Source organism: Urocitellus parryii, chromosome 7 (genome assembly GCF_045843805.1).
Source record: "Urocitellus parryii isolate mUroPar1 chromosome 7, mUroPar1.hap1, whole genome shotgun sequence".
NCBI lineage: Eukaryota > Metazoa > Chordata > Mammalia > Rodentia > Sciuridae > Urocitellus > Urocitellus parryii.
The window spans coordinates 138,276,957-138,292,734 of NC_135537.1; the positions used below are offsets into that span (position 1 = coordinate 138,276,957).

The window sequence follows — 15,778 nt, forward strand, 5'->3', positions numbered from 1 at the left end:
TAAAACAGAGAAGGGACACCTTTAAACTAGGCTGCTCTGGGGGAGGCCTCACTGGGAAGAAGCCCTGCAGACACCCTGAAAGCATTCCAGGCAGAGAGAACAGCCTGTGCAGACTGGAGGCAGCGAGCCTCTGGCCTGAGGCAGGGACAGCAGGGAGATGAGTGTGGCTGGGAGGCAGGGTCCATGGGCCACGGTACAGACCAGGAGGCACCTTGTGAGTGAGATGGGAGCCATGGAAGGTTTGGGCGGAGGAGCAGCATATTCTGATTCAGACTTTCGCTGGATCTCCTTGGCTGCTGTGTGAGATGTAGGGGCGGGGGTGGGGGCGGAGGGACCTCTTACAGATGACTGCGCAGTCCAGGCAAGTGCTGATGGGGGTGCTGTGAGGAGGGGACCGGGGCTGGATAAATTCTGAAATCGAGTCCGCAGAATTTCCAGGGGGTTGTGTGGGGGGTGAGGGGAGGGGTCGCTATGACTCTAAGGGGTTTGGCCTGAGCAGCTAAAATGCAGGAACCGCTTCACCCGAGATGGAGAAGAGAGTGGAGGAGGCTTGTAGGCAGAGAGCACATTTGGACGACTTGCAGACTGTGTGGGGCCGGTGGACACCCTCGTGTGCAGTTGAGAGGGCCAGATTGGAACTTTACACGATTGCCTCCATTTTACAGATGAGGGAAATGAGGCTCACACAAGCAAGGAGACATGCTTGTTAAGTAGGGGAGCCAGGATTCGAACCCAGGTTTCTCTGGCTCCAAAGCCTGTGCCCTTCCTGGCCTCTGCCAAGAACTGCTGACCCTCCTGCCCAACCCCCGCTATGTCCAGCAGAGGGGCTGAGGAGGGGCGTCCGGCTGTGCCCTGACTGACTTCCTTGTCTCCAGGCCTGGGCCAGCCTGGGAGGGGCAGAAGGGACTCATCAGGAAGAGGCCTGTGCTTAGGACCCAAGTGGTGCAAGTGCCAAGTGGCCTGAGGCGCCAGCAGCCCTGTGAGTGCAGCCGGCCTGGCCTGAGGCCGTTATCCAGCAGCAGAGCGCATTGGGTTAGCATTGATTGGCTCAGAGAGGAGCATCTGGTGAGGCTGGGGCAGAGGGGGGATCTCAGCCTGGAGGACGGAGGGAGGGCTGCAGAGCCAGAGGAATTGATCACATGATTGACCAGTTTCCAAGCCTCGGAGAGACCACAGTCCTGCCCCGGGGCCATGGGAATGCCTGCCCAAGGGGCCATCCCCCAACTCAGATACAGGGAGGACAGCCCCTTCCATGGTGTCATGGAAGAGACTCTGGGCCTGAGAGGGCCAACCAGCCCTCAGCCGAGGCTGCTCTGCTCACCCCATGCAGCAGAGAGCTGGGGGCAGAGCCCAGGACTCAGGGGGATTTGGGCAAGTCCTGCCCACTGCCCTGCTCACCAGCTATGTGGCTTGGCCAGCCACTTCCCAGAGGGGTGCCTTGTTTCCTCCTCTGCGAATGGGTGCTGTTCCCGTGGGGTTGTGAGTAAGCCATGCAAACAAACTGGTAACAGGGCTGTGTCCTTGTGGGCTTGGAAGCTGCAGAGCCCCTGTCACACTAGCTGTCTGGCCTGGGCCTGGAGAGGGGCCCTATGGATACTGGTCTCAGTGCAGAGTTCTCAGTCCCACCCCTGCCCTGGGTCCTCCCAGCTCGACTAGCAGAGGTTAAAGCCTCCTTGGAAGTTCTGCCTAGTTAGACAGGGGTGGGGAAGATGGTGCAGGCCACCTGTGTTCCACCTCAGTGCCTTCACACACGCTGTGCCCTTTGCCTTTGCTTTCCCACACATCCCACCAGGTCTGGACCACATGGAGCTGTTCATAAAGCACATCCAGGGGCTGCCGAGTTAGACTGGGTGAGGCAGCTGCCTGTGCTCAGGCCACTCACCCCTGTCCTCATAGTCCCTGCTGGCAGATAGGGGTTTGGGTTTGCAGGAAGGACCTGGAAACAGTGCCAGCTCCCTGGCCTGTGTGCCTGTCTTCTGGGCTGATGCCATGCCAAGCCCTGAGCAGACATCCCCTCACTGAATCCTAAGGCAGCCCCATGGGGCAGGGACCCTTCTCACCCCCATTTCACAGATTAGATACTTCTGGAGGTTGAAGAGCTACCTACATCACACAGCTGACTAGTGACAGAACAAAGACAGCAGGTGGCACAAGGGTGGCAGGGGCCTTCCTGAGCCACCACTTCCATCTTCTCCCACGCACCCCCAGGCATCTACCTCGGGCCCCAGCACTTGGCTGGGCTGCTTGGTTTTGTGACTCCCCCATCTGCTCATGAGCCATGAGGACTTGCCCCACCCAGCTCATTCCTGGGCCCTCCCCACACTGGCACCTCTAATTCTCCTGAATGGAGGAAGGAAGGAATGAGACACTGTGAAGTGAACACTTGTGGGGAGGCCAGGAGGTTCGGAGTAGCTGAACATGGCCGAGTATACCACCTGGAGGAGGAGTGTCGGGGAGGTGCTGCTTTGCCTTCTTCAGGCCCCGCCTGCAGAGCACCCCCTGCCCACTTGGGAGGGGGGCGAGGAGGCTGGTAGGAGGAGGTGCAAGGCCCCTCCTCAGAGACTTGGATCTCTGCTAATTTGCAAGCTTGAAATGCACAGCAAAAGCATCAGCCTCATTGTTAGTACATTAATCAGGCAATCAGCGGGTCCCGGCTCCCAAGGGCCACATGGAGGGGGCACAGGAGGAGCTGTGGCAACGCAGTAACCATCTCCCTGGGAAGAAATTGGCAGGGTGACAATCCAGGGCTGACACCTGCTGGTTCAGGCAGGGGTGCCAGAAGTGGGTGGGGCTTGCTGGGACAGCCAGCCCAGGGTTTGGGAGATGGACTGGCTTTCAGGGTGGCGAAGCAGACTCAGCTGAGATTCCCAGTGGGGGGGGAGGGGGGGATCTGGAAGGGAGGCCTCCCTGGCACAGACCCTGGTATCTGGGAAGTACTGAAGGATGGAGAGCAGCTGCCCTGGGCCCAGATCCCACCAGTCATCTGGATCCCTTTATTGTTCCCGCCTTTGGAAGGAAGTGACTACTACATACAGTCCCTATGGCCTTATTGCCTGAGACCCCCAACATAAAGCATGTTCTTCCTTGAGGTGACAGAACAGGTCAGCCCTGGGCCAAGCCTCTACTGGGGTCCCTCTGTCTCCCGTGGCTCTCTCAGGGGAGGAGCAGAAGTTCCCCTGCCCTGGGTCCTGTCTCCACCCCACCCTGCCATCTGATCCCTTCCACCTGCCATGGTGCATTCACAAATCAGTTACTAAGTACACACCTGGATTTGGGGGCATTTGGGCTTTTTCAGCTAAACTCAGGTCCCAGGATGGTCTTCCCTGTGTACCAGCATTCCCTGGAAACATCTGCTTTCTCTCTGAGGGGGAAGCCATCTCCCCACAGGGCTTCACCTGGGGCCTTATGGAGACAGAACACAACTGCAGCTGGAGGAGGTGCCCCCACCACCACCACCACATAGGGTGGGTCTGAGGATCAGAGGAGTGTGGACAGAAGTACTTTGTCAACTGAAATGAGCTGTACAAATGTCGAGTGGTATTAGCGCTAAGCCTGCCACAGTCCCTGCCCCCGCGGCTGCAGACTGAGGGGAGGAAATGCCTTTGTCTTTAGAGGACCCCTGGTAGAGGCTGCATGGCTGTGGTCTTTCCTTCCTTTCTTTCTTTTTTTTTTTTTTTTTTTTTTGGTACCAGGGATTGAACTCAGGGGAAGTCAACCACTGATCCACATCCCCAGCCCTATTTTGTATTTTATTTAGAGACAGGGTCTCACTGAGTTGCTTAGCACCTCGCCATTGCTGAGGTTGGCTTTGAACTCGCCATCCTCCTGCCTCCCGAACCTCTGGGGTTACAGAGGTGAGCTGCCAGGCCCGGCTCAGCCACGCCTTCTTCAGACTGAGTTGTGGGACAGACACAGTGAGCACCGTGAATGCTCTTAAGTCTGGGCTCCTTCAGGGTGGCTCCCTGGGGAAGGTTCTGGCAGGTATGGACTCCCGAAAGAAAGCAGCCTACGCAGCAGGGGTGAGGGTGTGGGCTGAATGAGGAGATCTGGAGAGTCCAGTGTGGCTTGAACCCCTTCCAACCTGGGTATGGAGACTGAGGGGCTGGGCAGCCTCCCCTCAAGTCCTCTGAGATTCTGAGCCCTCAGGTTCCTGCCATCCCTGGGCAGACTAAAATGGGCCATGGGGCCTAGAGGCCACACCCAGGACTCTGAGGGAGAGGGCTGGCAGAGCCATCATCTCCGAGTATTTTCTGGAAGGGGAAACTGAGGCAGAGGCAGCCGCTGCCTTGAACCAGCCTATAGGCTGTCCAGTAGCTCAGGTCACTGAAGGTACTGCAGAGGCTACACAAAGTGTGTCCTGGCTCAGAAAGGGTCCTTGATGCTGTGCTGCAACCACCACCGAGGTCATAATTGCTCTGAAATCGCAACTGAACCCAATTATGCAAAAAAGTAAATTATGTGCGATGATTTTTATGTGCTGGAAACATTCGGTTGAAGCCGGGTGATTACAGGGGGACGGGAAGCAGCTGCCACTCTCTGGGAGCCCATAACTCCCAACAGCTGGGAGCTGTCACTTATTTACGATGCCGTTCCTACCAGGAACGAGGGGGTGGCGGTGGCAGTGAGACCTGCTCAGCTGGGAACCTGGGCAGCGATTGGGTTGGGGCAGCCAAAGTCCTGGGAGCTTGGATGGGTGGCTGACAGACCCAGGCGTGGCCCGGAGGTTGGCTTTTCTCATCCCACATGCTCAGTGCGCAGCTGGCAGCAGGAAGACTCAACTGAGCTGCCCCTAGGCACCCTGGCTCTCCTGAGAGGCCCAGCTGGACAAACCAGAATAGAAGGGGCAAGAGGCCAACCCAGGCAGGGAGATGACTGCCTGGCCCTCCAGGGTGGGCTTCTGTGGGCCTGGAGCCTTTCCCCTCCACCCTGTGTGCCTGCTGGGCTCCTTGGGTCAGCTGTGACCCTGGAAAAAGGCAGGTAATGACAGTCGTCCATAATGAGGCTGCTCCAATAATGAGCACGGGGCTATTACCCGACCACAGGCTGGACACATCCGAAAATAAATTATTTTAAGGATCCATTAACGAATGCCTAATTAATGCCCAATTAGAGGGAAGCTACAGAGGAAATGCTCTGGACAGTTGAGGGGCAAGGCCTGGTTTTGCAGCCATAGCCTGGGAGCTGAAGCGAGGAGAAAAGAGGGGAAAGGGCCAGAAGGTGGACCAGGATGGGGGGCAGCCTTGGTCTGGCAGTTTTGTGGACCCCAGAGAAGCTTCATGCATCAGCCCTGGTGCTACCCCCCAGTCCCTGACAGACACGTCTCTCTCTGTACACACACAGCTCTGTGAGTGAGAACTATCCTCTCTGTGTTTTAGAAACAAGGAAACTGAGGTACAGAAGGGGTGTCGCATACTTGAACATGTAAATGAAATATCTTTCGAGGAGCACTTTGGTGTCATGCTTACGTGCTTTGTTTGTTATTGGGAATGATTTAAATAAAACGATTCCTCAGGACTCTGCATGAGATATTTACTTTGTTAGAACCACTATCTGTGAATGCAGATAACGATGAGCTGGTGGCAGAGCTGGGATGAGGGCTAGAGGCTGTGTCTCGGGGTGTGGCCTTCACTGCAGTGGGGCTGACAGAGACTGAGGGGGCTGGGCCCAGGCACCCTCATCAGGGCCTAGGGATTTTTAGGGGCAGGGCTAAGAAGGTACAGGGTTGATCCAGGGCCTTCACCCCAAATTTACCTCCCAGTCCAAGTTGGGGATTAATTCTCAGTTGGGCCGGGAGCGGTAGTGCATGCCTCTAATCCCAGCGGCCTGGGAGGCTGAGGCAGGAGAATCGTGAGTTCAAAGCCAGCCTCAGCAATTTATCGAGGCCCTAAGCAGTGAGACCCTGTCTCTAAATAAAATACAAAAAGTGACTGGGGATGTGGCTCAGTGGTTAAGTGCCCCAGTATCCTCCATCCCCCCAAAAATCCTCCATTGGGGTAGCTGTCAAGAAGTAGGGAGAGGTTTCTAGTCTTAGATGAAGTCCAGGCTTGGACTCTGAGTCTTGTCTTCCTCCATCCAGGGGCCATGAAAGACTCCTGATCACAGCACAGATAAGATCCTCCTTGGCAGACCTAGGAAGATCATATGCTGGTCCCCTCCCCACCCTCTGCACCCCATCTGTCTGCCACCTTGCTGGGCAGTCTCTGACTGGTTCTGCTGTCTCTCTCCTCACCAGGGTGCTGTGTGGAATTGCTGCTGCTCCTGCTGCTGGCTGGGGAGCTGCCCCTGGGCGGTGGCTGCCCGAGGGACTGTGTGTGCTACCCAGCACCCATGACGGTCAGCTGCCAGGCACACAACTTTGCCACCATCCCCGAGGGCATCCCGGAGGACAGTGAGCGCATCTTCCTGCAGAACAACCGCATCACCCTCCTCCGGCAGGGCCACTTCAGCCCTGCCATGGTCACCCTGTGGATCTACTCCAATAACATCACTTTCATTGACCCCAACACCTTCGAGGGCTTCGTGCACCTGGAGGAGCTGGACCTCGGCGACAACCGGCAGCTGCGGACGCTGGCACCTGAGACCTTCCAGGGCCTGGTAAAGCTTCATGCCCTCTACCTCTATAAGTGTGGGCTGAGCGCCCTGCCGGCGGGCATCTTTAGCGGCCTGCACAGCCTGCAGTATCTCTACCTGCAGGACAACCACATCGAGTACCTCCAGGACGACATCTTCGTGGACCTAGTCAACCTCAGCCACCTGTTTCTCCATGGCAATAAGCTGTGGAGCCTGGGCCAGAACACCTTCCGGGGACTGGTGAACCTGGACAGGCTGCTTCTGCACGAGAATCAGCTGCAGTGGGTCCACCACAGGGCTTTCCATGATCTCCGCAGGCTGACCACTCTCTTTCTTTTCAATAACAGCCTCTCAGAGCTCCAGGGCGACTGCCTGGCCCCCCTGGTGGCCCTGGAGTTCCTCCGCCTCAACGGGAATGCCTGGGACTGCGGCTGCAGGGCACGCTCCCTATGGGAATGGCTGCGGAGGTTCCGAGGCTCGAGCTCTGCTGTCCCCTGTGTGTCCCCCGAGCTGAAGCAAGGCCAGGACCTGAAGCTGCTGAGGGCCGAGGACTTCCGGAACTGCACCGGCCCAGCGTCCCCACACCAGATCAAATCACACACGCTCACCACCACTGACAGGGCTGCCCGCAAAGAGCATCACCCACCCTACGGCCCCGCCAGGGACAAGGGCCACCCGCACAGCCATCTGCCTGGCTCCAGGTCAGGCTCCAAGAAGTCAGGAAAGAACTGTACCAGCCACAGGAACCGCAACCAGATCTCTAAGGCGGGCACCGGGAAGCAGCCCCACGAGCTGCAGGACTATGCCCCCGACTACCAGCACAAGTTCAGCTTTGACATCATGCCCACAGCACGGCCCAAGAGGAAGGGCAAGTGTGCCCGTAGGACCCCCATCCGTGCTCCCAGTGGGGTGCAGCAGGCCTCCTCGGGCAATTTCCTGGGGGCCTCCCTCCTTGCCTGGATACTGGGGCTGGCGGTCACTCTCCGCTGAGGACCCAGGGCACCAGCACCCAGCACTGCCACCGTGTCCGCCAAGGAACAAAATTTCTTTTCTTCTTTTCTTACAAGTGGAAGATCTGCTGGGTTTCAGGAAAAGGCTGACAGAGCCTTCAGCTGCTGTCTGGACCCTACTCGGTGGATTATAAACCCAAAGTGTACAGCCCTAGATGGGAAGGGATTAGCGCATCTCACCCAGCTGTCCCAGCCAGCCCCTGCCGAGCACCTACGGACAGCGTCCACTCCAGCAAGGCGGTAACAGGCACGCAAAGTGAATCCTTCGTTAGCAGTAATGGGACAAGTGCCCCTCGTGGGAGCTGGGCTCTGTGGAATCCTGATCATTTGGAGAGGTCTGAAGGGCCCTGCCATTCCTGGAGGAGCAGGACTCAGAACAAACAAAGTCTCTCCCAAGAGCTGACTGGGTCAACCAGCAGTCTGGGAGCACTGGGGCAGGTGGCATCTTGGCCTTTGTCTGAGGCCATCTAGTCAACCTGCCCTGAACCCAACCCTATGCCACCTTCGGTCCCTCCCTTGGGGGGGGTAATGCCTCTCATTCCTGATGTCTCAGGCAACCCTGGCAGACCCAGGCGCAGCTGCTAGGGTCCAAGAACCAATTACCAAAGGAAAGATCATCAGAGGCTGAAATTTAGAACTTCATCACATGCAATGAGATTCTCACAGAAGGTGCAGTTTTATACCTATGTCCACTTATATATATATACACTCCACATATATATATATATATATACATATATATATACAAATGCACAGGTCCCCTGCCCCACTCCGTTACTAAACTGTATGTCTTATCATGTTTATAAACTATACGGGAAACTATATCTGCTGAGGTAAGGGTTGTAATGGTGATTTCTAGCAAGAAAAAAAAAGTTATAGGATTTTTGTCTAGAATCCCAGCCTGGCGTCAATAGTCCCTAGGTAACCTGGGCGTGTCAGGACCTGGTGCAGGGTGTCAGTGGGAAGGGATAGGGAGAAAGGGAGGCAGCGAGAATCATTTCAGGGGACCAATATTCTTAGACGTTTAGAACATCACCTTGTTTTTATATGCAACACGAGCCTGTCTGGCACCCTGGAGCACCAATCACCCCTGCTGTAGAAGCTGCGGGCGTCAGGGTGAGAAGTGGGAAGCAGCTCGTGGATGCCAGAGAGTCAGGCACTGGGGCCAGGTAGAAGGAGAAGGGGAAAGACAGGTCTTTTTTTTTTTTAAGTCAGCAAGCAAGGCAGCATCCACAGTGTTAGTCCAACAGGTTGGACAGTGTCGTCAGCCCAGCGTTTTGCCAGGGATGGCCTGGACAGGCCCGGGGAGACTCTGAGCAGGAGCCCATGGCTCCAGCATTGGCTCAGCTGCTGGATTTTTAACTTGAGGCTTTTTGGTGGGCAACCCAGCAAGGGCAGGAGGGAAGCATCAGGTGGCCTTAGCAGGAGGAAAAGGATGAGGACATTCCAGGAACTATCTCAGGCACTTCTGCATTACGGAGCCCCATTCCTCCTGATGCTCCTGAGATGCCCGGGCAGAGGTTAGAGGGCCAGACTCAGGGGTCAGCATGCAGGGAATCGAGCATGCAAGCCCAGATGAGGGAGAGGGGCTGCTGGACAAGGGCCCAAGCAAGCACAGTCTAATTTGCGCTTTGCACAAACCTGAATTCCCCACCAGAAAGGGTGTGTGTGAGGAGTGAGAAACACTGAATCCAATTAAGAGAGAAAAATAATAATAATAAAAAAAATTATCTTGGACAAGAACCCTGTTTTTCATTTCCTAACCCCGCATTCCTGATGGGGTGGCAGATCCTGGGCTTCGGTGGGGTGGGCGAGCCTGGCTGGGCACTGCTCTGAGAACACAGCACGTTTGTTGGCAGGCGGAGTTCTAGGGGGCAGGGGCACACTGACTCAGAGGGACACACAAAAGCATGCGCACACACACACACATGCGTGCACACACACACATTTGTTCTCTGTTCCACGGTTCTTCCCTCGCCCGCACACAATATGATTCACTTCCCACATTCTGGCTGCTCTGGGTGGGCACCATCTCTGTGTCTCCCCCCAGAGCAGACTGGCCCTGGATCCTTTTCGGCCTTTTCCCAAGAGCCTCAGCAGCAGCTGCTGAGCCATTGAGTCTCAGGGGGTTGAGCGGTGACTGGAAGGGAACAACCGGTTCCTGGGGCCAGAGGACTTTCTAGGTGGCCAGGGCCTGACCGAGACAGCAGTGGACAGGGCTTGCAGTCCTCATCTGCCTCTGGCTTTGGAGAAAGAGTTCCCTGGATTGAGGGACATTTTCAGGCCTGACTGGACAATACCCCTCAGTACAAGGCTTGGGACATTCTTGAAAGGAGCCCTGTGACAGTAGAACAAATCCTCTGGAGCCCGAAGTTGCTCCCAATGGTCTCCTTGCTCTGACTCAGGCCAGTGCCTTGGCCTGGCTGTTCCTTAGAGTCCAGGGAGGTTGTTATGTTGTTGATTTCATTTCCAACTTCAGACAGCAAGGCCCTCAGTGGGAAAATCAAGAGCCTAAGCACTTTATTAATTTTTTAAAAAAAAGACTTAGTAAGCCCAGTATGGTGGAAGTGAAGTGTCAGAAGGAGAAATGCTAATGTCTTCTAAAGGCTCCACTTCTGTCCAGCCCGGCAGAGTCTCCAGTTGCCAACTGTTATTACAGGCCAGGCAGCAGGGCCCAGGACACTGGGTATATTTTTAGTAGCTTTCTCCTCTAGGAGTTAGGAGGAATAAAGGCAGCTCTGTCTCAGATGACATCACTTGTCACTCAGCAGCTCCTATGCTCCGCGGTTAAGATGACACCATTGCCCCAAACATCAGAGCAGGTTGACACGTCAGGGGTTAAGCAAAGCCTCTCTCACCAGATCCAGCCACCTCCTGAGTGTCCTGTCCTCCTCCGAGGGGACTGGGGTCATCCCCCTCTGTTCCTGACGAGGTCAGCCCCTCTGCCATCTTTGCTTAGTACTTTTGGGGAGCCCCGGGAGGGTCCATCTTTTCTCCTTCTCTCCCCTCTGGGATGACAGGGGGACAGAGTCATCTCTGTCAGCGGGGCTCATGGCCCCTGGTAGTCTTTGTTCCTTCTGTGATCCCACAGCTTAGGTGACTTCTATTCATTTGACATTGATCAAGGGCTTCTGTGTGCCAGTCATTGCCCAGGCTCCGGGGACATAAAAAGGTGTAGATGTGGCTCTCTGTAATGACCCCCGAGCCCAGATGTGGAAATGAGTATATTCTTCCTTAACGTAGGATTGGAGCCAGTGTTCGTGCTCCCACTCCCTAAAGGAGGAACTTGGCCGAGATGGGGGGATCAGAGAGGGCTTCTGGGAAAAGGTGACACTCCCAGGGGTCTCAAGAGAATGAGAAGTGGGCCAGAAAAGCGTGGGGGAGAATTGCAAGCCAAGAGCTGGAGACACACACTAGCAGGGTCTCTACCAACAACCCGAGTTGAGGGCCGGAAATGCAGTTTGCCAGGGTGTTGGGAGACCAGCGTGGCAAAGGGGAGGCTCTAGGGGTCCCACTCAGAGACTTAGACTGTGCAGTGAAGTGAAGAAACCCCACCTGGGTTCTTTCCCCCGCACCCCCTGCCCAGCCTCTCCACATGAGCATGGTCCCCACCCTGGCACCCTCTCGGATGTTCCTCAACAGTGGGTTTCATCATCGCAACTTGCCGCTTGTGCTCAGCCAGATCTTGCTGCGTGCCAGCAAGCTGGAGCGCTCCCTGGAAATCTGCCTGGGCCACAGTCCCATTCCCAGACACCTGCTGCTTCTAAGCTCGGAATGGATCCCATAACCATTTAGCCTGGAGGCCTGAACTCCTGGCTCTCTCATCCCATTGGGCCCTCAGTCTGCCAGAAACCCCTGTCCAAACACACCCTAGGCCCCCTCCACATGGGCCCCCTCCAGCTGATGATCTGCCATCCTCAGGAGCACATCCCCCTCCCCCTCCTGCTAGGGCTGTTCATTACCAGGGAGCCAAGAACCCCACTTAGCAAATGTTTACTCATCACTTAACTAATCACCCAGCACTCCATGGCCAATGCGGGCCCAGGAAGCTCTGTGAGCAAGTCTGAGGAAGCAGGAGCACCCAGTAGAGGGTGCAGGAAATCTTCTGGGAGGATGGGCTGCAGGACCCCACCCCCCAGGCCCAGAGGGAATAAGTGTGCCCTCAGCAAATCCTCCCTCATATTCACACAAGTCCCCAGGCTGTTCCTACTCATTCCTGATTAGACCTCCCCCCTGGGCCTCAAGGGACCCAGCTCTTCAATGCCCTTCTCCATGCTGACGTGGAGGATGCCCGTCTTTCTCTGTGTGCATGCCTCGATCCAGGAAGGGGGAGTGCACATTTTGATGGGGTCCTGGACAACCCCTGTTTTAAAACCTGACCTAGCTGTGGTGGCATTCTGGCTCATCTTCTCCCAGCCTGGCTCCTCTAAGTAGAAGTTTAGCCCATCAGCCATTACTCTGTCCCATGTCACCAATCCCCCACTATCAGCTTGTAATGGGCCAATTTTCTTTTACCTTCTGCCTACTTGGAAAACATCTCAAGACCCTTTGTGCTTTAAAATATCCTTTACAATCCCACGCTCAATATATCTTTCTGTTCCTCTAATTGTCCCTTTTAACTCACTGCACTTTTCTATATAAATCTCCCAGTCTCCCCTCTTTTCAGGCAGTTAATAAATACAAGCTCCCAAAAAAATATACATAAACATCTATTGTTGGCTAAATAACTCACAGCACAATCAAAAAGCCGGGAAAAAAAAAAAAAAACACAAAAAACAGAGAGGCTCAGCACAATGAATGCCCACCCGTGTTCTCTCTCGAGTTGTCCTTGCCTATCTTAAGAAGGCTGCTGGAATCAGGGTAGTTGATGGGCCTAAAGAGTCTACTGGGTACAGGAACAGAGGAAGCCCCATGGGAGAAAGAGAAGGAGGGGAAGAGAGTAGCTGTGGGGCTCTATCGACGGGGCTTCCTCCAAGAGTAACAAGGGGTGGGGACAAAGGAGACCTAGTGTAGGGAGCACTGGCTCATTTAAGTGGCATTTCGGCAGACCCCTTGCCTCCAAAAGAAGTGGGTCAGCCTCCTCCAACACACCGCGTCAGTCTGCAGGGCTGCGGCCCGCCCCCCATCTCTCTCCTTTCAGCTCTCATTTCTCATTAGAGCTGTTAGTTTCTAAGCACCAGGAGGGTGGGGAAGGCTGTGCCTTTGTGTCACTGGTTTCTGTGTGGCAGTGTGCACATTAATGGCATGCCTGAATGGCAGAATTTGACATTGCTGCTGCAAAATGTGCTCAGGTCATGGTGCTTTCCAAATTGGCTGAGACTCCACGCCACCACCCCCCTCCCCTGCTCCTTTACCCAGGCAGCTCCGTGCCCCTGCCAGCCTCAGCTTCTGCGGCTCCCTCTGAGGGCCTCCGAAAAGAGGAAGCGAGACGTGTATTAAACTCTTCAATCTCTGTAAGTACCATTTCCCAGGAGACCCGCTCTGAGGAAGAAGGAAACGCCAGTGCTCGGGACCTAAACATGCAGGAGGCAGTGGGGGACCCCATGCCTTCATGTCACCTCTCCTCTCCCCCAATCTCTGGGTTGGGGGGGGCAGTCATGGGCAAGACATTGATGACCTCTGAGTGGCAGCATCCAGGTGACCACTCACCACTTCAGCCAGAGAGAGAATCCAGAGATAATCACCAAATAAGACTTTCTCAGGGAGCCAGTGGACCAAACTCACAGAGGAAACCGTGGAAGGTACTGGACAGGCAGAGAAAGGGGGTCTCTGAGTCAGACTCCAAGGGTAGACACATTCAGTGGCACTCGAGAGAAAGCACAGCTCCCCAGGGTAGTCATGGGGCCCATGAGGAAGTGTCAGGGAAAGATACAGAGACCAGAAGGGAGTCGTAGAGAGAGGTACGCACCACTCAGGCATGGTGGCTTGTCATTCTCCCCCATGCAGCCAGATGTGGGCCATTTATGTAGCCAACAGATCTGAGCCCTGAAAATGTGCAAGGCCCTCGCCAGGCCCTGGGTTGCCTCGGTGAACAGGACTCCCCACGTTCGGTGTAGGTTCCAGCTGAGGAGGTAGCAGATAGAAAACCAAATCCCCCTTTATTGGATTGCAAGGGTAGTCATCAGAGGAGGGGCAAAGGGGTCTGTCTCACAAATGCCAATCACATACTGGTGACTACTCTTCAGGGATATGGGCAGTTTATTGATAAGGTGACAGATCTGGTCTGAGCTCTGAGACTCCGTGTTCCTTCTTGAGCCTCTGGTGGTCTTGAAGGGGTTTATCTGACTCTCAGGATGTGGAGGCTCCCCACAGACTTTGAGCCCTCAGTCTCACGGCTGCCATGCCTGAGCTGGGAGTGCCTCAAAGCTCCACGCTTTCACAGACAGCTAGGCCACATTGACATTCTCCCCCCGCGCGAAGGGTCATGGGATCTCCAAGGTGTTTTTATTCTTTATCCAGGATCTGAGCCTCAGAGGTACTGAGGTCCCTGACCCCTCGTCTCTCCTGCCACCAGGAGAGTCTCTCACTGTTTTATCTGAGGCATTTAAAGTGCCACCAAGCGTCTGGCACTTAGAGAGTTGAGGGTACAGAGTCATCTGAATTTCCATACCAGCCTCTTTTCCAGGAGCCAGCCTCAGGCTGGCCGCCTTACCTGTGTCTGTCAGTTGTGGCCAGAACCCATCAGAAGGGAGGCTCAAACCCACCACGGGCGGGTCCCAGTCTGCAACAGAGAGGGGTTTGGGCTGAGAGTGGCCGATTCTAGTTGGAAATTCCGTGCCATCCTCCTGGTGACAAACTGCCAGGGAACAGCAGCTGCATCCTCCAAGCCTATATGAGCTGTCCCTTAATCCCAAAATCGTCCTGTTGCCAGCTTCCCCACCCCTTCACCTCACCCCATGTTAGCTGTCCCTACTGGCCTCAGATTGATGCATGGGGGAATCTTCTGGAAATCCCTCCTACTCAGCTACTGCTTCCTGTCTTCTCCCTTCCAACCTCACACTGAGCCCAGGTTGACCTAAGCCTTCCCAGGGGCCACCAGAACCGACCCCCCACTCCACCCTGGCTAACTCCCTCTTTGGCCTTCTCCATCAGAAACGGTTTCATTTCTGAGAGTCACTGACCCATTCAGCCTCTGAGACAGGCTCCAGCCAGGCCACAACCCTGCCTCCTGCAGATCTTCCTCTTTAATCATTTATTTTCCAAAGACCAGTGGCAAGTTAAAATGTGATGCCAACTTGGAGTTGGAGAGTCTTTAAGGATTTTAAAGCCCCCCCCCCCCCTCACAGACACAACCTCACAACAAACAGAAGAGTCCCTTCTGGGGAGATTTGATTACAATCCCCACTTAACAGTGTAAAGAAATGGGATCCTCTAATCGTTCAAACCTATGCTTCTAAGTCCAAGACAGGCTCTGCCCCGCCGGCTGTCCTTCCTTTCCCAAGTGGAAGCAATCCAAGCATCTCTGGCAAGTCCCAAACCCCAGCTGTCACTAGTGGAGGCCCCGTGCCACATGATCCATGGCAAGATGGGCCCACACTGGGGAATACAACTCTTCCTTTTTACCCCCAGGAATTTCAAGCTCTGAAAAGGTAATTTGCAAAAGCCTACGAGAGAAAGTCAGTAGATCTTTCCTCTTGTTTTTTCTAGAGGTTCTCTCTGGGTCCCAATCCCTCAAATTTCCCAAACAAGGTCAACTGGGATTGCCAACGCAAAGACTGAGAGAGCTGACAAGAGCCTGTCCTTCCTGCCTTCTTTTCCATCAAGAAATAGGAGAGCAGCTGCATGTGGGGGCACTCAGCTGTAGTCCAGAAATGTGGGAGGCTGAGGCAGGAGTTCAAGGCCATCCAGGGCAGTAACTTAGTGAGACCTTGTCTCATAATTTAAAGTAAAAAGGGCTGAGGATGTGGCTGAGTGGTAGAGCACCCCTAGGTTCAATCCCCAGTACATAGATAAGAAAGAGAGAGAGAGAGAGAGAGAGAGAGAGAGAGAGAGAGAGAGAGAAGAAATGAAAGAAAAATAGATGGATCAGGAGCATAGTTGGCAGAAAATTCCCAACTGGACAATGTTGTTTCCCCCAATTTTCTTTTTCATTTTGCCCCCCTCTTTTGTATGTGTGTGAGTGGGGGGGGGCGGGGGGTAGTAGGTGGGGCTGGAAATGGAACCCAGAGCCTTACCCTTGCTAGGCAAGTGCTCTGCCA

At 54.9% G+C, this 15,778-nt stretch overlaps 1 protein-coding gene across 1 annotated transcript; it reads left to right on the forward strand.

Annotated features, from left to right (window-relative positions):
- Positions 1-6,225: 6,225 nt before the first annotated feature.
- Rtn4rl1 (reticulon 4 receptor like 1) lies at positions 6,226-7,918 on the forward strand (the record flags this gene model as incomplete). Its single annotated transcript, XM_026389001.2, has 1 exon — positions 6,226-7,918. A coding segment is annotated over one exon (1,335 nt), but the record flags the coding sequence as incomplete, so codon positions are not given.
- Positions 7,919-15,778: the final 7,860 nt, after the last annotated feature.